Source organism: Chelonoidis abingdonii, chromosome 14 (genome assembly GCF_003597395.2).
Source record: "Chelonoidis abingdonii isolate Lonesome George chromosome 14, CheloAbing_2.0, whole genome shotgun sequence".
In the NCBI taxonomy this organism is placed as follows: domain Eukaryota; kingdom Metazoa; phylum Chordata; order Testudines; family Testudinidae; genus Chelonoidis; species Chelonoidis abingdonii.
Window position 1 is genome coordinate 6,268,343 of NC_133782.1, and position 25,710 is coordinate 6,294,052.

General features: G+C 42.1%; 1 protein-coding gene across 1 annotated transcript in view; it reads left to right on the plus strand.

Annotated features, from left to right (window-relative positions):
- Positions 1-388: 388 nt before the first annotated feature.
- The window catches only part of CHRNA4 (cholinergic receptor nicotinic alpha 4 subunit), a 33,463-nt gene continuing 8,141 nt past the window's right edge, over positions 389-25,710 (plus strand). The window contains exons 1-5 of the mRNA XM_032766406.2: positions 389-873; positions 2,367-2,518; positions 8,586-8,630; positions 8,728-8,837; positions 21,278-22,658. Of these exons, the coding sequence (XP_032622297.1) occupies positions 813-873; positions 2,367-2,518; positions 8,586-8,630; positions 8,728-8,837; positions 21,278-22,658 (1,749 nt within the window). The 5' untranslated portion in view covers positions 389-812. The remainder of the gene's footprint in view (positions 874-2,366; positions 2,519-8,585; positions 8,631-8,727; positions 8,838-21,277; positions 22,659-25,710) is intronic.

A 25,710-nucleotide genomic window follows, 5' to 3' on the forward strand; every position in this document is an offset into this window, starting at 1 on the left:
AATAATATGCAAGGAATAAAAAAAGGTCAGGCCACAGACACTTTACTTTCTCTATTGCTTTCAAAATAAATATAGTGTAAAGAACTGCTGATCAAAAGTTAATTTTATAGGGTAAGAAATAATAATTAACTGGAGATGTGGGCCTGCTCCTTTCAGCTCTGTATTGGGGTTCAGGCACCATAAAGACTGCAGCTGAACCAAATTCCCTTCCAGTCTGGAGCCCTGGCCTTTGAGAATCACCCCCATTCTAAAAGTTTCCCTTTCCTGCAGCCTGTTTGCTGAAGTACAAGGATTCTCTCCTCCCCCTTCTGTAGACAGGAGGTGGGCAGGTCCAAGTAGATAAAATATGCAAACACACTGTTCTAGCTCCCTCTGTTCTGCCAAGGGCTTACACTGGCTTGCATGGACCATTAGCAGCGACCAATCTGAGCAAAGAAAAACCAAAGAGGGGAAAACTGCAGTAGCTCTGCTATGAAAATCAGGCAGCAAACAAACTGAGCAAGAGAAAGCAGGGAGGAGAATATCAAAGGCCTGTGTGTAGTTAAAAAAAGAGCTTGCAGGGCCACCTGTGAACCCCTTAAAGTAACTGCGTGGATTTGTGTCCTGGGGAAGAGAAAAACTCCCAGTAGGAAGAGCTGGAAATTGCTGAGAGCAGGAGGCAAATAAACCTCCCACCCCCTCCAAGAACCTGGTGTGTCCGTGTGAGGGAGAAAGGAGTTTGAGGGAATGAAGCTGGAAGATCCCGAGACTCCGAGAAGAAAAGTTGCTGCGAAGGGGGACTTTGCAGTCTAGAAACCGAGCTTTGCTCCGCGATGGGCTTTCTGGTTTCTAAAGAAAACCTTCTCCTCTTCCTCTGCGCTAACGTCTTCCCTGGTAAGTTTCAGGGCAGATTTCCCTACGTTCCCCCCCACTGCTCCCCAGCTGAAGATTGTCCCATTGCAGCAAGGAATCCCGCCCCCCCAAAGAACCACCTGCTCCTTTCCATCAGATCCCTCGAGGATTCCCCCTTGCACAGTACTGTCTTGCTTTGTTTTATTTTCTGCCTCTTGGGTGGGAAAGGGTTAACCCCCCCTGGGGATTTAAACGCACGAGTCCTGCGCTCCCTCGCTGGTGGCTGGTTCCCCCCGGTGAAAGGCAATGGGTTACTGTGCCTCCCAGCTGCAGCTCAGGCGGACGGGGGTGTGTGCTAGGCGCTCAGCTAATGCCCCGTTTTTATGTAACCCAGGGCAGGCAAAACGATAACTAAGGACCACGGTGCCTGGGAGCTGGAGAGCCCTGGGCTGAGTCCCCCATTCGCCACAGATCCCTCCCACTGCCTCCCTCGCCTTTGTGCACACTCAGCACCGGCCAGAGACCTTTCCTGGCAGCTGCCTCCGCGATGCTTTAATTTTTAATCACCCCAGTGAAGGGGGAGCCAGTCTGTGCAGCCTCCAACTTTCGAAGTCATCAGTGAGGGGGGCCTGTGTGCTCTTGAGCTAACTCCCGCACCAGACCCCGTCGCCTTTGTCTGTGCTGCAGATGCACAGACGTTGTAGCCAGGAGTGACCCGAGTTACTGGACCAGGAAATTCTTGCTTTGCTCAGGGGTTGAAATTTGCTCTGATGGTCGTTTTTTGATGTGTTTAATCTCCATAATCACAGACTCTCTCAATCTCTGGCACACACACACACACACACACACACACACACACACACACACACACACACACACACACACACACACACACACACACACACACACACACATATATATATCCCTGAACTGATGTCCTGGTCCTATTTCCCCTCCTCCCCCCGAACACCTCTTCTTGCCCTGTCCAGAGCAAGTGGCCCTTTCATATGCCCCACTCCATGCTTCAAAGCCTGACGCTTGCTAATATTCTCCCAGCTGTTCAAGAACGGCACTGTTTGGCATCCACAAAGAGGCCCAAACAATTTAACAGGAGAACAGTCCAGGCAGTGTATTTCAAGTGCTTTTTAACAATCTCACCACCCCCAAGACAGTTCCTAGATGCTGTTCCATGCCACATTGTGAACTAACCATGGTAGATGCTGAAAGGTGCAGGCCACTCCCACTGCAGTGTCCTGTCACTGGGATGTCACTGCCATGTCATGCCCATCTATATTCTTTCCTCCTCTACCTGTCTGCATTTCTAATGTGCCCATCACCATGGTGTCTAGGTGCTGTACATATATAAGTAAGACTTGCATCATAGTGTCTCTGCCACAGGACGGAAGGGCTGGGGCCTATTCAGGGAGAGAGGAAGATGAAGTACTCCCCTCCTCTCCCACACACCAAATGTCTCTGCTCCCGTCTTCCTAACTTACAAACATTTCACACTTTGATGTCTCACACTTTCCCTGCAGTGTGCAGCCACGTAGAAACCCGAGCCCACGCAGAGGAGAGACTCCTGAAGAAACTCTTCTCTGGCTATAACAAATGGTCCCGACCTGTAGCCAACACTTCCGACGTAGTTCTCGTCCATTTCGGATTGTCCATCGCGCAGCTCATTGACGTGGTAAGTGAAATTGACCGTACCTATAAGCAGTGGAGATTTTAGGGGTCACAGGTAAGGAGTGATTCCAGATGCAAGCCAGCGTGTGCGGTTTTTGCGGACTTATTTCATGAACATGAATATCTTACTGACACTGAAGAACAGTTATCCATATGAACAATTTCTACTGAAACTAATGGGAGAACTCATGCGGATAACTGCTCATCAAGGTGTTCAGTCTGGTGGTCTGGTATTATTTATTTATTAATTATAGTAAAAAATGTGATGCCCTTTCTGAAACCAAGGGAAAGTCCATGGTATTCCTCTATCCCAATATAACACGACCCAATATAACACGAATTCGAATAGAACGTGGTAAAGCAGTGGTCCGGGGGGAAAGGGCTGCGCACTCCAGTGGATCAAAGCAAGTTTGAAATAACGCGGTTTCACCTATAACATGGTAAGATTTTTTGGCTCCCGAGGACAGCGTTATATCGGGGTAGAGGTGTATAAAATCCATAGATCTATTAAGCTCAAGGAGAGTTTTGAGGGAATGAATTTTGGCTGAGTAAGAAACAAGGAAGGTGTTTAGAATTTGATCTATAATTAGAATTCATAATACATAATCCTCACAAATAATTTACATATCTATTGCTTAGCTTATTCAAGGATCCCAAAGTTCTTTCTTCACATGGAAAGTCCTTCTACTGCTTTGAGGGATAGTGGCTGAGAGCAAATGTTCCTGCATGTTTTCTCAAAGGGAATCGACATGTATACAAAATATAGATAACATACAAAATGGATTGATTTTTATTATGAGTCAGGTGCATGCATTGGCATGGTATTTAAAGGACATGATTTTATGGCACTTGGAGCTCAATTTTCAAAGAAGAAAACAGGTTCATGATTCCACACCCACACAAATCTGCATTTTACTGTTCTAGCATGATGGTATGCACAAGTACCAGTTTGCACATGGAACTCAGATAATTTTGCATGCCAGTGTGTGTGTCTGTGTGCATGCATACTTCTTTGGAAGCTGTCTGAATTATTTCTTAAATAGAAAACTATTTGTACAGTATGTTCTTATGTACGTAACAGAGAGAGAAGATAATACAGGATGGAGTAGTGCAGTACACAAGAATGATTGGCATGAGTTTGTGCTTATTCGCAAACAGTAAAGCTATAAATAAATTTTACAGATCATTCCAGCTGAGTGCTTATTAACCCTTTATTCCATACCACACCATCATGTACTCTCTATATGCCACCTATGTAATAGAATCACGATTTTTGAAATGGATGAGAAAGAAATATTGATGCTAACTTTCATATTCCTCCCTCTGAGAAGCTAGGCTGCCAGTATCCTGGGTTCAGCCATATGTGACTCGGATAAATATTCCAGCTAATACAATTTACAGACCTCTAAAAACACCTGTAATCGTTTTTCCACCCATAATGTTATCAGGACCCCTATGGTTCTTCCACTCAGATTGCCGAGTTCTATTGAGAAGAATAGACAGTCCGTTTTCCAGTAGTAAGAAGGTCCAATTTCTAGCCTTCATGAGTCATGAGATCTCTTAATCATGAGATCTCCCTGGTTGAATATTGTCCAGATTGGGCCTCATGACATTGTAATTTAGAGGACTAAATTCTGCTTTTGGGTGGAAATTAGAAAATGGTTCTGGGGTGGGTGGTTTCAAAGAAGGGTAGTTCTTTGAAGCTGCATTCATGTTTGGGATGTTAGAGGTAGTCGCAGGTAGACTAGATTAGTGGTCAGAGTACAGGAGAGAGGATTGTAGATTAGTGATAGATGCACATGGTTCCACAGTTTATCACATTTATATGTGGCAAAGATATCTCTGCAGTATACAATTTAATATGGGTATTTGAGAAATGAATGGCATATGTGCATGAGGGGTTGTATATCTTTTTATATATAAGCCTTTGCTCAAACAACTTCAAAAAACAGATCTTGGCATTGATTATTATATTATTATTGTGATAGCAGCTAGGAGCCCTAGTCATGGACCCGGGACCCCATTGTGCAAGGTGCTGTACACACACAGAACAAAAAGGCTGAGGAGCTCAAATCAGTCATTGGTGGTATTAGGTTGTATGCATTTTGTCTGAATAATTGATAGGATTAAAGATGGTACCTCAACGATTGTGGTGGCATAAGAGATACTTTCTATTATGCAACTGCCCAATCATGGACGGTGAGATCAATACTTGTGCTTTGAAGTGCTTTTCTTGTCTTACCTAGGAAGAGTATACCCTGTAAAAGTCATATTCTGGTGTTTAAAACTACAGTCGACATGCAGGGCTGTAAAGCAGCTGAGATTTAATTAATTATTCCCCATCTCCTTCAGTAAGGTTCTCTAGTTCCTGTATAACCCTTTCCCTGATAGGATTCCTGTATCACGTTCCCAGTCCAGCTGAGTGTCTGTTTAACGATCCCCCTTCTTACCACAGGAGCATTTCTTAGCATGATTGTCAGACATGGTGTTAAAAGCGCATCTTCCCTTTTCAATGGAGTTTGCTTCTCCTCTAGACACATCTCAATGGGAGAAAGTCAAAGAAAGCAAAACAGAATCAATATTCAAATCCTGACTCGGTCTGACAAAAGCCAGAAAACTCAATATCAAATCCACTATCCTGCTGTATCCTTACTTCACCCTGTTGTGCTGAGGTCAATTTGATACTGGCAGGGCCAGCTCCAGGTTTTTTGCTGCCCCAAGCCAAAAAAAAAAAGCTGGAGTGTCGCCCCTTGAAAAGTGCCGCCTCAAGCACATGCTTGGGATGCTGGTGCCTAGAGCTGGCCCTGGGTACTGGACTAATTGACTATGAGACTGAGACATGGGTTTCAGAACAGACTAGATAGAACCCATTTACCTCCTACACCCCTCTCTGCTGGGTAGCATGGAGTGCAGCATATTCACCTTGGGAAAAGAGATTATGCAGTTAAATTTCACCCTCAACTGTGTTGCTACCACAACCCCTCTATTTATAGTGAGCTGCTTTCGCTAAAAAAAGTACTGACATCTGAGCTCTTTTGAAGCCAGGCCAATGAGGAGACCAAACAAACAAATGAAAATCATTAGTTTTGCTGCAGCACCTTAAACTGTGAGAACCGAACGGAGTCCAAAGCACTTTTCTTTGGGTACTTACACAGAAGCTGTAATTAGCATGCAAGCAAACTAGCAAACATTAAACAGTTCAATTAAATTGTATTAGTGATAGCTGAGCAATCTGCATGCCTTGCATTGGATTTCATTTATTTATACATAGTTATATTTCGTAACTTCATACTCCATTCACGGTTAGCACAGGAAAGAGCCTATCACCCAAAACACACACAGAGCTATATAGATCATCAGAGATATCATCAGGTTGTGTGTTTGCAGAATGACTCACATAGTTTTGGTCACTCAAGTGAATTTGTAGTGTTTTAAGTTAACATATCTGTGGAAATGTAAATACTGCACTGCAGATGCCCAAGTTTTCAGAACTGCACATACAAAATGCACATGAACGCTGCTTGATTGCACACTAAGACATGCTAAATGTGCAGACAAAGGACTAATTGCATGTGCAGCTGGCCATGTACACGTGCTTACTGCGTTTGTGTGTGCAAAAGTGGTAAATGCACACAGAAATGATCAAATATACATCTAACCAGCTATGAGCTTATGCGTTTACTGCAACTGAATATCTGTTCTGTTTATACAAGGAAATATTTCCCAAAGTGCCTAAGGTGGCGATTCTCAAAGGCAAAAATGACAGTTAAGCGCCTAACTCCCCTTGACATCTCTGAGGCACTTTTGAAAATCTCGACCCCAGTGACTTATGAGCATAAGTACCTTTCAGTGGGACTTAGGCTCTTAAGTAGAGCTGGGTGAATAATGAATTTTTCAGTTCATTGGCAGTTCTGAAAAATTAAAGTAATAATTTCAGGTCAAACCAAAAATGAAATATTTATACATTTTTGGCAAATTGAAAAGTTGAAAAAAAATTGTTTTGGGTCAAATGAAATGTTTCACTGTGGTTTAGAGCACTTTAAAACATTTACCCTTAAAAAAAATAAAACAAAAGAAATTATCTAAATGAAAATCCATTTTGAATTGAAAAATCAAAACATTTAATTAAAAAATGTCAAAATGAAACATAGATATTTTCAGAATTTGAGGGTTGTTTTTTCAGAATGAACAATTCAGCGAAATGTACATGAATTTGTGAAACATTTTGGCATCACTGAATCTACTTTTTCTGCCAAAAAAAATGTTTTGGTTGAAAAGTTTTGGCCAGTTCTGCTTCTGAGTCCTTCAGGCACTTTTGAAATTTTTATCTGTGGTCCTTATTATACTGGAATCTAAGCAACAACCAGCCTAGTACTTACATGCCCAAAGTAGAGGCACAAAATGCACCTTAATTTCTGAGAATTGGAGCCTTAATTCCCTCTAGGTATAAAAAAATGCAAGACAGATTTTTTTTAAAAAAAGAATGAAGCTGTGTTGCACTCAGAAATAGGTCATGGGAGGAGTGAATTACTCAAGAGATTAGAGGATATAAAGTCTTTAATTTCTTCTTGACCAGTTCAAATCCAGCCCAAATTGGTAACAATCAAAAGTTGTCACCTCCTGATGGCTTTTCAGTGACCTATATGAAAGATCCCCATGGACAGATGTCCCATTTGCAAATGCTATTCTCACTGGTGGCACCAGTTGGCACCTTTATTGGCAGTTCCATAAGAAAAGCCAAGGATTGAACAAGCAATGGAGACCGAGCCACCATCTCTTTAGACGGTCCCTGCAGGTTAGATCTGTTAGGACACTGAGGGGAAGATTTCACTGGCGTTTCATCTCTTGTGGATATAAAGAGGGTTTCAGTGTCCAACAGCTGCCAATTTAGCTGTCACTTTTTATCAGTGCTAAATTCATTTTTTATAAATGAGAGAAAGAGACAAGCAGGGGTTAGAAAAATATGAATTGTTTTCCAAAGAAGAACATTTTAAATTAAATGTCAATGGTTGTGTGAGCAATCACTGCAGCTGAGAGATATCCCCTAACTCAGGAAAAGCATATAGTTTAGAAGTGAACAAACAGCTAGTAGAAAAACTTAAAGAGTCTACTCTTTCAGGGCAAAGTATCAAGCTCTGAATACAGGTAAACTAACCCACCAGTTCTCAGTACAAGACTATCTGAAAGCTACCAGTTTGCTATAGGAATTTCTTTATGGTCTGTGATAGGTATGTGTGAAAAACTGTGTGCGCTGGAGGAATGAGGCAAGGGGCAGGGGCCAGTGGGGCCTTGATTCTAATCTTAACCGCCGGAGCTTCCTTCCCAGCACAGTACTATAATGTGTTCTTTAGAACACGCTTTGGAGAGCAGAGTTGCATGTTAGAGCCAAAGGCAGAGAGCCATCGATAATGGCCTTAAACTCAAGAAGGGCAAGTGCAGATCTGGCACCAAGCATCACTTCCAAGCAGTCAGAACAATGCAGGAAAGGAAGTGCTGGGGAACTGTCTGTGGCCATGTTCGAAGGTAAATCGTGCAGGGGACGTATCCAGATACCCCCACCCAGCCCACGTCTGCAGCCAGATTGGTACTGCCCTGCCAAGGGAGAAGTTGCAAGGGGTAAGTGATTGGTTCTCAATAGGACATCTCCCCTGGAAGTCCCAGTGAAGTTGTGCTCAGCAGACCACTGGGGGAGGAGTGATGGACTAATGTGACAATCCTACCCCCATTGTAGTGGGGGCTGTGGATTCATCTCCCGCCCTCCGCCCACCCCAGTGCTGATCTCATCTTGGCTGGGCCTTATAATGTCCTTTGAAACAAAAGTCTCCTTAGTACACACATTTCTAGGAAAATCTGTTAAACAAATCCAAGCTGGTCATCTGCCAAGACTGCCTAGTCTTATCCTCAGCTGTTGGGTGGTATCAGACAGGTGCATTCTGTCCCATGCTAAACTCCAGGAACATCTGCTTTTTTTAGCTGAAAAATATGTTTATTGCCGAGATTATTTCTGATTACAAATATCATCTACAGTAAACATGCCTCTGCTTTCTGAACGTATGGCTTTTTCTTTTCAGGATGAGAAGAATCAAATGATGACCACGAACATGTGGGTGAAGCAGGTGGGTGAGCCCAAAAGGTATTTTCTTGTATTGTTTTCCATGTATATTTCAATTCTAACTCCTCCCAGTCCCTGGTAATGGATCTGTTTTCCCCCAGGAGTGGTATGACTACAAGTTGCACTGGGATCCTCTGGAATATGAGAATGTTACATCCATTCGCATCCCTTCAGAACTCATTTGGAGGCCGGATATCGTTCTCTACAATAAGTGAGTCTGAGCTCCAGGAAGGCGACTGTGTTCCTTTAAAAATCTACTCTGCTCTCTGCTCTGGGGAGATTGTTGTAATTTTCTCTCTCTATTCTATTTGATACTATTCTAGTCTATCCAGGTTCTTATGCTACCATAATTGCTGTAGTATGTGAGCACCTTCAAGTCATGCACTAAGCAACATCATTGACATCTGTCACATTTGGTTTGTTCTCCCTCTCTTTCTCTCCCTTCTTCTCCCTAGCGGGAGAACTGTGCATGCAGTGGAATGTTTTGTTTGGGAAGAGTTTTGTTTTTGTTTTAAAGGCACATCCTTTAAATAGACTCGAATAATATTCTGGGAGAATGTCATATGTACCCTCTATCCAAAACTGGCTGAAAAAGGACCCTAACACTGTTGGGTCTAACTGCTAATGGGTTATGGTCTTGGTTTCACTTGAGAAACCTCTCCTTCCTGGGCAACAATGCCATGTCCTCTAACTTATACCCAAGTGGATCTCTGTAGAAAGTGCTAGGAGGAAGGGAGGAGTGTTTCCTGAGAAATTATTTGCAAACTTACCTACCGCTTCTTGGGCTGGGTACTGTTTAGGACTCATTATGCAGGTTCTCGGATTGTTCCAATGAACCTCTAGTGTTGTTTGTAAATAAACTGTTGCAGCTGGATCTGCGTGTGTGAAATCTGGGTGTCATATGAACACATATGGCAGGAGAAGGTGGTTGCTTTCTTTACTTGACACCTTTGGACAGTAGTAGCCAAATTTGTTTCTCAGTGAGCCCTATGCAAGCTCGGTGTCAGGCTTTCCAGGGCTAGAATCCAAAGGAGGAGTAGCGAGGGCATTTTAGTTGAGAGAAGAGATATCAGCACAGTTCAAAAGTATCTTACATGGGTGATGAGAACATCGGAGTTTGACTTTCACACATTCCCAATTGCAAGGGAATGTTGGTCAACTCTGCCAAAATAATTTACAAATATTTTTGTGACTAAAAACATTGAGTTTGTTTGGCTGTGAACTGTGAGATCCTGTTGTGCATTGTTGGTGCTGATTCAGATGGCTGCCTGGTACTGATGACAGTCTTCATGAGTCCTAAAAGCATCACAAGTTTTAACATGAATTATTATTTCTCAAAAAAATTCACACAGGAAAGTGTGTCATCCAGGGTTCGATAGTCACTATTAATCATTCTCCTCTTCTAAAACTTTCAGTTGCCCAATCAGAGATTAGAAACAATGCCATGTGATGTGGCATAACGTAGGGCATAAAGGCTGAGGTAAATTATACCAGCTGGAGCACATGGCCTTAGCTCCTCACATCCTCTGCATGCTCCCTATATATCTGAGGCAGGGGCACATCAGGGGTGGAATGAGACAAGGTGACCGATGCAGTGCTCTCTCCAGTTCTTTGCTGGTGGAGCAGTCCCTATGGGCTAATAGCATTGATTGGCTACACAGATTAGGCATGCAATCACACATCTAACTTCTTAGACAACTTGTATATGTTATTGCTAATGAAAGCATAGAAGAAGCAGCTGTGTTAGAAGCTGCAAAAAAATGCTTTATGTGAAGCACAGAATCTTCAGTTCTTCCCAAGCTTGTTTAATCTGCTTTTCCCTGGGTTCTTCCATTTTTGTCTTGGCTGCTTTCATTGTAGTGAAGTCACTTGTCACTGGCTGAGGTCTTAAAGGCTTAGCAAGGTCTTTGAGCATCTTCACTTATTGTACTTGCAATATCCAAGCTCTAGTTGTTGGAGGACACATAGCCTTGCGTGGCAACCCTGGCCGAATGTGCCCTTGGAATGGCGAACAGAAATGGCTTTTTAAACAGGCAACACTTTGTGACTCAGTTTTGACAATGGAACTATCTTCATTTTCAATTAACAGTTGCATGGTTCCAGTTTGGTACGTTCTCTAAGAAATGGTTGAGGTAAATATATAAATATAGAGGGTGTGCCGCTTTACAGACTATTGAAACAATCTTTTCCATTCTCCATGAGCCTGATCCTGAACAGTGCTGAGCTTGCAACTCTGGCTGAAATCATTGGGGGTGGTGTGTGCTCAGCACCTCTGAAGATTAGCCCTATGTAATTATTAATTCATGGACACTCAGACTTTCTTATCCTAAAAGCAGGCACAAGCTAACACTAATAGATTATGAGTGGCTTAGACTGCAGCCCAGGAAAGGTGCGCATAATTTTTTGTCAACCTTCACATGCACATGGGAGTCCCTGTTTCTGCACCAGCCAGACACAGAAAAATACAATATCCACATTCAAATCTTTTTCAGGTAGCCCCTGAAAAAGCAGCAAACCCAGCTACCAATGGAATGAGATAAGAGCCTGAAAATGTTAGCAATGGAATAAGAAATAATGAGCCTGCTTCTCCGTTACATTAAAGACCAATTTATGATTAATAAGAGTGAATCATTGGAATTGCAGTCACACCAGTCATAGACTCCACGGTGGTAGGCACTGTACCGACACAGAGCAGGTAGATAGACTCTGCCCCAAAGAGTCCACAACTGAAGTGTAAGGCAAGAGCCTACAGGAGGATACAACGAATGAACAGAAGGAATACAAAGAGAGCACTGGACATCAGCTGCCTGACCATGTGGGTTTTTTAAAACTGAGAAGTTTCAAGAAGGGATTTGCAGGACCATGAGCAGGCCTGGAGGATGATTATAGGAATTTTTTCTCATGCTTTCTCTCTTTCTGACAGTGTAAAGGGACCTTAAAGTAGGTGTCAATACTTTATGGCTAGTATAAGGCTCCTTTATTCTGCCAGAGTGGTATAAAGGGGGTTTAGTGGAACTTTTAGCGGAAAAGGCCCAATCGTCCTATTTCAGTGTTTCGCCATTTTAATGCAAATCATTTTGGAAGGCCCCACTGTGCTTACAAAAAGAGTTCTGATATTCTTGTTTTGGATGAGATGCTTAGGGCGGGGGAGGAAGCTTCGGGCTATGAGTCCACACAGAAGCCTTCCTTGTTTTTAATCTCTGGGAACAGATAGAAACGATGCAATTGCAATTGAATTGAGATTTTCATCTTCAAGGAAGTCATACCCCTTGTTGTCAGTGATTCTCTTATCTGAGCTCATTATTGTCAAAAGCTTCAATTTATGCACTCTGGGGGCCCAAATTAAGTCAGTAAATTTGGCCAGTTTGGCCTGCAGAGTATATGTAGTTGTCAACATTCATAAGGAATCTAAAACCAAACTAATATCCTCGGAGGACATTAATATGCGGTTGGATTTTGCAGGCTTGATAAGATAAGCTCTAAGACTCTGTAAATTGTCTCTACTGAATCTGACAAAGCATATGTAAAACAGAGGAACATGATTTCATAGTGAAAAGACAAAACCTCCTTTTCTTTATTTTCTTTCTCAAGTAAGGCTAGATGTTTCATAGTTGAGGTTTTAATGGTTGTGAAGGTAGCTTACCCAAGGCTCAATAAAGATGAGCAAATCATTTGTAGTGAATACATTTATTTGACATGTTTATTGTCCATGAACATTTTGCAATTTCCCTACATGTATTTGCTATTCAAATTATTTCTCAAATGGTTTCAGAGAATAATTCATGGGTTCTGATTTTCCACTGCTTTGCCACCATGTGTAGCTATTTGACCTGTGTGAGACATGCAACATGCTGTCATCAGTGACTGTGAGTGGAGAATTCTGAACATTAGCCTTACGTAGATCTGTCAGATCAATGGAGGACTGTGCCCTTGGATCTGCAGATTGACCAGTTCATTGAGAATATTTGATAATTGAAATTCAAGCTTTTCCAGATGGTTTTAATTGGACATGTGATAGCATTTCTATTCTATAATTAAATGAATTTAACACTTGGAAAGGAAGTTTCTGGTATGAATATTTGCACTTAGGCATTCAAAATTCACTCTCTGAATACTAATATTCACCTAAAGTTAGTTGTTCTATAAAAAATTCCTGTCAGCTAAAAGCACTTGGTAAAATAGTCAGAGAAAATTAACACAAGGGACATGATCACATGTGAAGTGAGTTCAAATATTTATTACAATGAATATTATCAGGAAATGTTTTGAAGAATTCATCCAGTTGTAATATAGACACAAAGGACTTCTGTACATAGTTGTAAGATGATCTGGTAGATGGCTTAATATAAATCAAAAAATTGATAGTTTCTTTTGAAAACTTTGGTGTTTTTTGGTGTTTTTTTTTAACTGATGAGGCCCGTGCAATAAGACAGAGTTCCTGACTGACCTGAAGGACATTTGGAACAGAAATTATCTTCCCTAAAATTATTGGAAACACTCTGACTACTGGGGCAATATGGTATTTTTCCCCATAGGATGACCAGACAGCAAATGTGAAATGTGGAGGGTAATAGGAGCCCATATAAGAAAAAGACCCAAAAATTGGGACTGTCCCTGATAAAATCAGGGTCACCCTATTTCCCCATATCATTGCCAGTTGAAGAATATCTCCAAATGACATAGTCTGTGTCTACCAGTCTGTTAAAGCAGTAGGTAGAAGTTGCAGCCAGTTCATTATTTATTGGTCCTCAAATTGCTGAAATTGAGATAACAGGTAGAACGAAGAATAAAAAAGACTAAATCTTCACACAAATTAGACATGAAAATACATGCATATATATATGTGTCATCGGTGATTTAGATAATGGCATAGAGAATACATATAAAGTTTGTGGGTGATACCAAGCTGGGAAGGGTCGCAAGTGCTTTGGAGAATAGGATTAAAATTCAAAATGATCTGGACAAACTGGAGAAATGGTCTGAAGTAAATAGGATGAAATTCAATAAGGACAAATGCAAAGTACTCAACTTAGGAAGGAACAATCAGCTGGACACAAACAAAATGGGAAATGACTGCCTAGGATGGAGTACTGCAGAAAGGGATCTGGGGGTCACAGTGGATCACAAGCTGAAGATGAATCAACAGTTTAAGACAGTTGCAAAAAAGCGAACATCATTCTGAGATGCATTAGCAGGAGTGTTGTAAGCAAGACACAAGAAGTAATTCTTCAGCTCTACTCCATGCTGATTAGGCGTCAAGTGGAGTTTTGTGTCCAATTCTTGGCACTACATTTCAGGAAAGATGTGGGGAAACTGGAGGAAGTCCAGAGAAGAGCAACAAAAAATGATTAAAGGTCTAGAAAACATGACCTATGAGGCAAGACTGAAAAAATTGTGTTTGTTTAGTCTGGAAAAGAGAAGACTGAGAGGGGATATGATAACACAGTGTTTCTCAAACTGAGGTCTCTGCTTGTGTAGGGAAAGCCTCTGGTGGGCTGGACTGGTTTGTTTACCTGCCCCGTCCGCAGGTCCAGCCAATTGCAGCTCCCACTGGCTGTGGTTCGCCGCTGCAGGCCAATGGGAGCTGCTGGAAGCAGTGCGGGCCAGGGGCCATACTGGCCGCCATTTCCAGCAGCTCCCATTGACCTGGAGCAGCGAACCATAGCGGGTGGGAGCCACGATCTATCTATATATGTAAGGAACTAATTTTCAGGCTTCTATAGCACTGTTTAAATTAAAATAGTATATCAAATTAAAATAAATTTGTGCCTCATTTATATGCATTCTGAAAACATTTAATCTGATGAGCTGATGTATATCTGAACTACAAGGAAAAGAGAAGCTGGCAAAAGGATCTTCATCAGCAGAGCTTTTTAATGAAGCATGGTTGATATTTGTCAGCAGAACAACACAGTTCTTGAATTTCAATTCAACTCACCTTATGATAAAGATGAAATGAGAAGTTTAGAGGAGACTCTGAAGTGAAGTTAAATCTAGAAGTGAAATCTGGAAGGAGTATAGAACAATGAGAAGATGTTTACAGAGGACAACTGCTGTAACAAGCCACAATTCTCTTCTGCCAATATTGATATAGTATTTGATAGACAAAAGTGAGACTTCGGGGCGTTATTACTGACAGATATTTAGGCCTTTTTGGCCTGAACAATTAAGAGATCTTGACTACATTATTTGTCTTGAAAATACTCTTGTTTTTGATACTAGCCAGTGTTTCTAGAAGATTTTCACCTGTCTGGTTATAAAACTATATTGCAGCTTAATTGTCTTCATTGAACGAGACAATAATATGGTTGTAATCTGAGAAATGACTATATACAAATGGCACCTTCTTACTGAACATGTTTGTCCCCAAATGTATAGTCAGAGTCAGACCTGCTAACTTGACTATGAGTCTAAGCTGAAATCCACTGAAGCCAATGCAATAGCATCAGACCCCAATTAGCCTCACACAGCCAAGGCAGCTGTAGGGAAAAGACGCTGGATTCAGTTCCAGTTAGTGACTCCTCAGCGGAATTGTTAACTAAATTCCAACTGCAGGAACAAACTCCGCTCTTCCTTGCACACATGAAATCCCAATGAGAGCAGAATTAGGTCTTGCAGCCCTTTTGTTGCTGGTGATAATGAGTGAGCCAGAACAGAACCTGCCTGACTTTTGGCTCCAAGGCTGAGTTTGCAAGGTAGGCAGTTAAAAATGATCTTTCTTTCTCTATGTCAAAAAAAAACAGAAACAGTGTAGAAATAATTGAGAGATGATATCTGTAGAACCAAACAGTGCTACTCTTACAGAGACAAGGTGGGGGACTATCGAACTTCCATAGAGGTCTTCTTCAAGACCTGAAGAAGATTCCTGTCCAAGTTCAAAAGCTTGTCTCCCTTGTCAACAGAAATTGGTCCACTAAAAGATATCTCGCCCACCTTGTCTCTTTAATATCCTGGGACCAACATGGTGGCCACAACATTGCAAACTACTTCTCCGAAGTCACTTCTTAAGATGGAATCGAACTCTAGTAACAAAAAGGTCTGAAAATAATTAGTCTATAATATGTAGACTGGTAAACTGCTCCTAAGAGATGGTGTCTGAATGAAACCCCATGGCTTTACGTAACTCTGAGGAGGGGATTGTAGATGAGCAAATATTATTATTCTCAGATGGATTTTTAATAACGACTATGGGCTGGAACTTCAGCTGGGGTAAATTAGCGTTGCTCCATTGAAGTTGATTTCCCCTGGCAGAGTATTTGGCCAATTTTTTTCTGTTCAGTGTCCTCCCCTCTGCATTCACCAACATAATGCTCAGCCCAATATCCAGTGAGAGAATTTGGTGCTTTTACTCTGTTAAGAAGAAATTAAGGCAGGGATCAGAGGAACAGAGAAATAAAGCAATGTCCTTTTGTCTCTTCCCCTCTCTGTCCTTCCTTCCCAGCTTCTGGCTTGTAAATTCATATAAACCTAGTGATGAGTGAATCCTGGAAGGTTTGGAGGCTTGGGTCAGTTAGGCTGACCAGACAGCAAATGTGAAAAATTGGGACAGGGGGTGGGGGCCAATAGGAGCCTATATAAGAAAAAGACTCCAAAATCGGGACTTTCCCTATAAAATCAGGACATCTGGTCAGCCTAGGGTCAGTTAGGAGAAGCATGTTAGAGTCTTGGGACCTGCTATATGTTCTTTGGTAGCAGTGAGGTGTCCAGAGGACTCCAAGCTGCTCTCTCCTCCCCTGTGGGTTATGCTGCTCTTCCTCCTCAGAGGCAAGAGAGGTCGGCTGGAGAACCTCCTGGTAGAGGTAGCCGTCTTGGCATTAGGGCTCTAGCCACCTACTCTGCTCCATCGCTACTGCCTCTTAAACGTGGTGCTGCTCTTAGGCTTCCTCTTGAATGGCACTCTGGTGTGCAAGCAGCAGAGATATTCAGGACGCCTCCCTCCTTCCCCTGGGACCCATAATCTTCATTAGGGTGAAAGGATTTGCATGCTCTTCTCTCCAACGTTTCAGTGTCTAAATTTCCACCCAATCCTCCCTAAAATGCAGTGAGGCATAACATTCCTCACTGCACAAACTCAACTGTGAGCTGCCCGAGGCGTTGGATCCTAATGGACCATAAGGTTTGCCTTTCCAGGTTAGGCCATCTAGCCTGATAACCTGGCTCTGGTATTAACTAATACCTGATACTGCAATAATGTACCTAGCCAATTGAATGATGCTATACATGGGAGGGACCATTATTAGCATAATCACTCGACTATGATGTGAGTCCAATTATAAATGTACTATTCTATTAATGAATGATTTACTCATGCCTCAGAGATCTCATTAAATTCTGAATGAGATTCCAGTTTCTTATCAAAGTTTAAAGGACAACAACAACAGTAGTGTGTATTGAGGTGTCACACACAGTGAATGTTTCATTGCTCAGTCTGGTTTTACAGGAAGGTAAAATCAGGCAGAAAGATTTGTTCTAGTCAGGAAACTGGAAGGAAAATGCCCAGGCAAAGAGCAACTTTCAAGTCATTGAATATCAACATTGCATTTTTTAATCAGAATAGACTAAAATGCAATAGTGCCATTGCCTGATTTCGTTAATCTTTTGGGAGGTATTGAACTGAAGGTAGAATAGCATGGAAAAAAATCTTTTTGTCAAAAACAAACAGACAAACAAAAAACTTGAAAATTTTTAAACAAAACCCCAAAAAACTTAGTTTTGGGCCAAATACTGAACATTTAGGGTTATGGCCAAAAAAATTAGTGGTCAGGTATTTATATTTTCAATAGGGTTGTCAAGCAATGAAAAAAAATTAACCACACAATTAATCGCACTGTTAGAACACCATTCATTTAAATATTTTGGGATGTTTTCTACATTTTCAAATATATTGATTTCAATTACAACACAGAATACAAAGTGTACAGTGCTCATTTTATATTTATTTTTAATTACAAGTATTTGCACTGTAAAAAGTAAAAGAAATAGTGTTTTTAATTCGCTTAATACAAGTACTGTAGTGCAATCTCTTTATCATGAAAGTCGAACTTACAAATGTAGAATTATGTACAAAAAAACTGCATTCAACAATAAAAATGTAAAATTTTAGACCCTGCTTCTTGTTCAAGCAGTTGTTCAGACAAACAAATTTGTTTACATTTACAGGAGATAATGCTGCCCGCTTTTAGTTTGCAATGTCGCCTGAAAGTGAGAACAGGCATCCTCCTGGCACTGTTGTAGCAGGCGTCCCAAATTATTTACGTGACAGTGCGCTAAATATTCATATGTCCCTTCATGCTTCAACAACCATTCCATGTTGATGATGGGTTCTGCTTGATAACAATCCAAAGCTGTGTGGACAGACACATGTTCATTTTCATTATCTGAGTCAGCTGCCACCAGCGGAAAGTTGGTTTTCTTGTTTGGTGGTTCGGGTTCTGTAGTTTCTGCATTGGAGTGTTTCTCTTTTAAGACTTCTAAAAGCATGCTCCGCACCTCAATTCAGATTCTTAAATCTTGGGTCGAGTGCTGTAGTTATCTTTAAAAATCTCCCATTGGTACCTTCTTTGAGTTTTGTCAAATCTGCAGTGAAAGTGTTCTTAAAATGAACAACATGTGCTGTGTCACCATCAGAGACTGCTATAACATGAAATACATGGCAGAATGCAGGTAAAACAGAGCAGGGGACATACAATTCCTCCCCAAGGAGTTCAGTCACAAATTTAATTAATGCATTATTTTTTTTAACGAGCATTGTCGGCATGGAAGCATGTCCTCTAGAATGGTGGCCGAAGCATGAAGGGGCATATGAATGTTTAGCATATCTGGCACATAAATACCTTGTTATGCCAGCTACAAAAGTGCCATACAAATGCCTGTTCTCACTTTCTGGTGACATTGTAAGAAGCAGGCAGCATTATGTCCCATAAATGTAAACAACCTTGTTTGTCTTAGCAGTTGGCTGAACAAGAAGTAGGACTGAGTGGACATGTAGGCGATGAAGTTTTACATTGTTTTGTTTTTGAGTGCAGTTATGTAACCAAAAAAATTCTACATTTGTAAGTTGCACTTTCCTGACAAAGAGATTGCACTACAGTACTTGTATGAAGTGAATTGAAAAATACAGTTTGATTTCGGTTACAACATAGAATAGAATATATATGAAAATGTAGAAAAACATCCAAAATATTTAATAAATTTCAATTGGTATTCTATTGTTTAACAGTGCAATTAAAACTGCGATTAAACGAGATTAATTTTTTAAATGGTGATTAAATTTTGGGGGATAATTGCTTGCATTAACTGCAATTAATCGACAGCCCTAATTTTCGATGAAAGTCAAAATATTTTGTGGAACTCAGACAACTGTTGCAAAAAACTTTGTTTAGTCAACCATCTCTTCCCCCCCGCCCCTGTTTTTCCATCAAAAGCCAGTTTTGATTGAACATTTTTGACTAACCCTATTTGGGGGAAAACATTGTAAATAGCATTTTAAATCACTTTTAAACAAGACTGGCCATTTTTTTTAATGCCCCCTAAAAATAGCAGGTGGAAATTCAGAAGCCCAACTGCTTGAAAATATGATCTTGCTATTTACCATTCTGGATTAGATAATGATAAAAAACGGAGGCAGTGAAACCAATGAGGGAAACAGTGACACTCTGACAGCAATCAGGCTTGGGCATTGGTATGTCTTCTTGTGGCTGGCTACCAAGGAAGAAACTTCAAGTGATGCAAACCAGTGGCAAGCAACAGAGCTAATAAAACAAACAAAAAACCGAGAGGAGAAATCTTCTGCTAAAAACTGGAACTACGTTATTAAATCTGGTATAGAGTGAAACCGGTTTTTCTCCAGCCAACATGTCCCCAGCTGGAGCTGATCCAGGATAAGGATCCCTCAGTCCTGTTCTGTTGCTTCAGTGCTCAGATGAGATGTGACAGCAGTGGCACAATAGGCTAGTGTGTGGGGATTAGATCTTTTGTTTATCTTTAGGAGAGAGAGAGAGAGAAGTGACCCAAGGAAGACTCTTTGGGGCTCATTTCTGACTGCTGGGGGTGCAGCTGGAATTATTAGTGAGACAGAGATGGTGAAGCTGAAATGCTTGGACAATTTAAGAAATGGTTTGACCTACATCTTTCTAAGCTCATCCCCGCCAGGGAAACAGGGCTTTCAAAGTAAACTCAGCAGGAGTCACAGCATTGAGATGAGCAGCGACAACCCACACTGCAGTGCCCGTCTGCAGCAGACTACTTTCTGCCGCAGGAGGAAAGAAAATGTTGGTGAAAAAGTAACTTTTTAAAAAACCATTGCCACTGGGAGCCGCAATCGGCCAAACCTGCGGACACGGCAGGTACACAAACTGTCCCTGCCCGCCAGGGGCTTTCCCTGCACAAGCAGCGGAACAAGTTTGGGAACCACTGGATTAGTTCATCACAAACTTTGTTGTGTTGTTAGTAGAGATGTTCCCAGACCAACTTCTCAGGTCCAAACAACCACAGACATGGTGGCATTTTGGATCTGGAGCCTGTTCTGAATTGCTCAGCTCTGGCCTGTTTCCAGTAGTTATTTTGTCGGGTCAACTGTGATCCAAAGAAAATTCAAGACTGACCAAAACACACTAAACCAGAAATACAACAATATTGCAAATTATGCAAAGTCTAAATGGGGACATTGCCCCAGTTACCTTGACGTGACAAGCATTTATATTTTAGAGCAACTTAATATGTTAACGTCATTCCATAGTAATTATGGATTTCCCATTGTTGCCTGGAGACACTCCCTGGTTGCTTTTAAGCTTGCTGTATAAGGAAATTGAAGTCCTGCAAAAACCCAACTATTGCCACATAATAATAGCATATTGAACCATGGTTCTTTAGTGCAGCTGTCTGAAGCTGAAGCCTACAGGTGTCAGTGTTAGCGGAGCAAAGGAAGCTGTAGCCTATGTGTAGAACTCAGTGACTGGGGAATCAAGAGTTTGGTTTCTATTGCTAATAAGATATTCTCCCAAGGTTTCCATATAGCAACCGTCACAATTAATCCCATTCTGTGTAGTGTGCAGCCATGCCACCTGATGGCATGATGCTACCAGCACTGGAGGATTTACAGGCAACCTACAAGCTCAAGCCTGGCCAGGAGGTAGATGGAAGAGCATCAAGGAAAATCTAGGTGCAGCAGGAGGTGTTGTTACTGACTAAAAAGTAGGTACAGTTCTCTGTGTCTGGTCTGAACCAATGCCAGAGTTGTGGTAGCGGGCACTTGGCTGCTGGAAGGCTTCTTTCTTGGATGAACTGTAAAGCATAAACCCTGGTCAGTTCTGATTTTAAGTGCTTGATTTGTATAAGGTGAGACCTGACGTTTGCCTGCCTAAGCTGGCACCTGCAAATCAGACATTTGTGTATGCAAATAGGTTTCATAACCCACTTGCTTTACTACACATACCCAATTTATAATGCACCACTATAGCTCTCGTATGTGCCAATGCAAAAAAAAAAAACGTGTCTTGGAATTCACTAAATATCCTCTTGCACATTTGGCAAGAGTTAGGGAGTTAACAGCATCTCAGAAATTTTGAAAGCGTGAGCCATATTTTCCAAGGTCTGTGAACTAATTTTAAAGCAATGGATTCTAATTTCCTTTTTGTCTGATTTTCCCCTTAGTGCAGATGGGGACTTTGCAATCACCCACCTGACCAAAGCTCACCTTTTTTATGATGGAAGAATCAAGTGGATGCCCCCTGCTATCTACAAAAGCTCCTGTAGCATCGATGTCACCTTCTTCCCCTTTGACCAGCAAAACTGCACCATGAAGTTTGGCTCCTGGACCTATGACAAAGCCAAGATAGACTTAGTGAGCATGCACAGCCATGTGGACCAATTGGACTACTGGGAGAGTGGAGAATGGGTCATCATCGATGCTGTGGGCAATTACAATATCAAGAAATACGAGTGCTGTACAGAGATCTACCCTGATATCACCTACTTCTTTATTATCAAGAGGCTGCCCTTGTTCTACACAATTAATCTGATCATCCCCTGCCTCCTTATCTCCTTCCTGACTGTCTTAGTCTTCTACCTGCCTTCAGAGTGTGGTGAGAAGATCACCCTTTGTATCTCAGTGCTGCTGTCACTGACTGTGTTCCTGCTGCTCATTACGGAGATCATCCCTTCCACCTCCTTGGTCATCCCCTTGATTGGAGAGTATCTGCTTTTCACCATGATATTTGTCACCTTGTCCATCATCATCACTGTCTTTGTGCTCAACGTGCACCACCGATCCCCCCGCACCCACACCATGCCCGACTGGGTGAAGCGAATCTTTCTCGATGTTATCCCACGCCTCCTCTTCATGCAACGGCCGTCGGTGGTGAAGAACTCTTGCAAGAAGCTGATTGAGTCCATGCACAAAATAGCCTCCTCTCCGCAGCTTTGGTCTGAGACCGAAGTGGAACCTAAGTTTACTACAGGCTCTTCAGACAGCCCTCAGAGCAAAGAACCGTCACCCGTCTCTTCCCCCTGTGCCCATCTTGAGGAGCAAGTCAAACCCCAGACTGTCGGCAAGTCACCTTCTCTCCAGTACTCTGTGCTACACCAAGAGCCAGCACAGGCTAGCTGCTCCTCCCTGCAGCCCCCCTGCCATCCGCTGAGTGACACCCAGTCCACATCCATCTCCAAGAGCAGATCATTAAGCGTCCAGCAGATGTACAGCCCAAATAAAGTAGAGGATGGGAGCATCCGCTGCAGATCCAGGAGCATCCAGTACTGCTATCTGCAAGAGGAGTCCTCCCAGACCAACGGCCAGACCAGTGGCTCTCCGGCATCTCAGCGGTACCATCAGAATGAAAAGCAGCCCCAGAGCAAACCCTCCCAGTGTAAATGCAAGTGTAAAAAGAATGTGGCAACCAGCTCTTCAGAGCAAGGAACCAAAACTCTCAGCACCAAAGAGCAACACGTTTTGCTGATGTCCCCTGCCTTGAAGCTGGCAGTGGAGGGGGTCCATTACATCGCAGACCACTTGAGAGCCGAGGATGCGGATTTCTCAGTAAGTACATTTGGTTGCCTGCCACCCATTGTGATTGTCAGACAAAACAACTCATGTAACTAGAACTGGCTGAAAAGCAGGTCAAACAAACCCTTCCACCCCTTTGTAATGTCCACATTTTTATGGAAAACTTTTTCAAATTTTGAAACATCTCAACCAGCTTTAGTTATACTCTTGGGATCCAGCCAATGAGTACTGAGGGCCTGCCGTGTCTTGCAGGGTTGAGGCTCAGGTCAGTAGTGCTTCCCTGTTGCTGCTGCCTATTTCATGATCGACCCGTACAGGAGACGATTGTAGCTTATTGTTGAGAACCACATCTGTCATTCCTCTTTTAACCTTGGCAGCCACCATGTAGCTTTCAGCAGATTGGCCTTGTTTAGGAATGCACTGTGCTATTCCTCTGGCACTGGGTCTTGTTAAAATAACCATTGTTTCTAAGCTTAGTGTACTGCAGCTCAGAGTTATAGCTTCACTTGCCTGTAAATAAGAGATCTGGACACCATTTTATAATGATACAGCAAAGAACCAGAACACTTGGTGAAAGCAAATCATACTTGATGGAACTCAGCTGAGTTCTACACACCTGACCTATGGTCCTGCAAGTTGTTAAACACCTCCCATGAGAGGATGAGCACCATAACTGGAGGTCTGATAGGAGAGTTATAAAATCATGGCTAGTGTGGAGAAAGTGAATAGGGAAGTGTTATTTACCCCTTCACATAACACAAGATCTAGGAGGTCACCTGATGAAATAAATAGGTGGTAGGTTAAGAATATACATAAGATAGTACTTCTTCATACAAAACACAGTCACTTGTGGAATTCATTGCCAGAGGATGTTGTAAGGGTCAAAGTATAACTGGATTGAGAAGAGAATTAGATAAGTTCATGGAGAATAGGTCCATCAATGACTGTTAGCCAAGATGGTCAGGGACACAACCCCATGCTGTGGTGTCCCTAACCCTTGGGACTTGCCAGAAACTGGGACTAGAGCACAGGGGATGGATCACTTGAAATTGACCTGTTCTGTTCATGCCCTTTGAAACATCTGGCACTGGCCACTGTCAGAAGGCAGACGACTGGGTTAGATAGACCATTGTTCTGACCTGCTATGGCCGTGTAAATCCCATCGACTTCAGTGGAAGCTGAAGGTGCTCAGCACCTCAAAGGAACAGGTCCCAGCTGTTGCAGAACATAATAACCCATGATCCTATGATCTGGGAAGGGAAAACTTGTACCACTGCAAGCATCAGATAAAAAGTAAAAAGGAGGAGAACTCAAAGGCAGTCTCTGCTGCTCATTTATTGGGAACTTGACCGCATTATACTTTGCAGCTAAGCCTCTGTTAGACAGGGAGTTATCACCCCTGTCTTCTAGTAAGTGTTGACTCTGGATAATGTGGAAAAGGGAAGCACAACGGTAGTTCATTAATATGACCGCCAGGTAATACAGTGAGGTTAGGAGCTTCTCTGCTTCTCCATGGTCCTGATCCTGGGGTAATTATTTACATCCATGTAAACTTAGTGCAAAGCAATTGTAAAGACCAGCATTGGTATTTTACATCTACTCTCCGTACATGGCTATGGCAAAGGGACAAGGGAGTGGGGAAGCAACCTCTACTCTTTCACGGATGGAGATGTGGGTAAATACTAGCTAAAGCCACAAGAGAAATGTGATTTGTCCCATAATTTCCTTATTCACATAATAGAATTTGGAACAATTCCGCAGGGAAAACAACCAACTACTGCCGCATGTAAGATCAGAACTGGAATAGCATGGTTAGGCCAGGACAGATCTGAGGTGGGAAGCTTACCCAGAGCCTGTACAACCTATGTTTGTGTCAAGCCATTATTTGTAGCAACCTCTCATGCGCATGAATTCTACATTAACTCCCATCTGTTGTAGTTCTTTCACTGGGTTGATGGCAATGGAATGTGATGGGTAAGATCACCTGAAAAAATCACTTGCTATAACTAGAACCAGAAAATTCATCCATTGGTAGAAAAAGCTACTGGAGTTGATCAGCTGTAGCAAACATACATTTAAGGCTACACTTTTGATGTCAATGTCTAAAGGTTTATATTCAATGCAACATGTGGTGCTTTTGTACATTGATCTCCATTAGCTCTTTTGGATTGTAAGCTCCGTGGGGTAATGATTGGCTTTATATTTGTCTCCTGTACAGTGCTGAGCACAGAGTTACATAAATGACAAAGACCCAGAATCCTAATAATAAATAAATATTGCTACCTCTGGTATTTACATGTCCTCATACCCCTTGCCCACATTACCATAGTAGCTGAGTGCCTCACCGTCATTAAGGTCCTCAGAGATATTTAGGTGCCTAAACCTCATTGAGTTAAATGGGAGAGAGGAACCTAAATATTTCTGAGGATCTGAGCCAGAAAGACTCAGAGCTGCCTATATGGTGCTATAGTCCACCTCAGCTGGGGTGTAAATTCTAATGTGCACCACTGTGTTGCATACTAAGTGGCCCACGTGGGCTCTGCTGGAACACCGTAAAAGTTCCCTAGTGTGTATTGAAACAGGACCACACTAACATGCACTTGGAACTTTTAGTGTGTACCAGCAGAGTCCACACGGGCCAGTTAATGTGTGAAACAGTGGTTCACACTTGAATTCACACCCCAACTAGTGCAGACTAAGACATCATGTAGCCCTAAGTGACTTGCCAAAGGTCACCTAGGAAGTCCCTGGTAAAGCAGGGACACCAACCCAGGGCTCCCAAGTCCTTGGCTAGTGCCCTAATCACTGGACCATTCCTCTTCTCTTTTGGGCCACAGCTGTGCCACAGTGAGTTAAAACTACACGAGTCAAATCCTGCTTTTATGTATTCCAATGTGAATCAGAAGTATTTCCACTGACATCAGTAGAATTTGGCCCATATATTTCCCATGATTTAATAAAATAGACATAATTCCCCACTTTTTACCAAAACAATGGTACCTTCCATTTCATGTAAATCTCTTTATAAGCTTGTCAGTATAAATATAGTATTGAATAAGTGATTATATTGGATCTCTTGTAATCC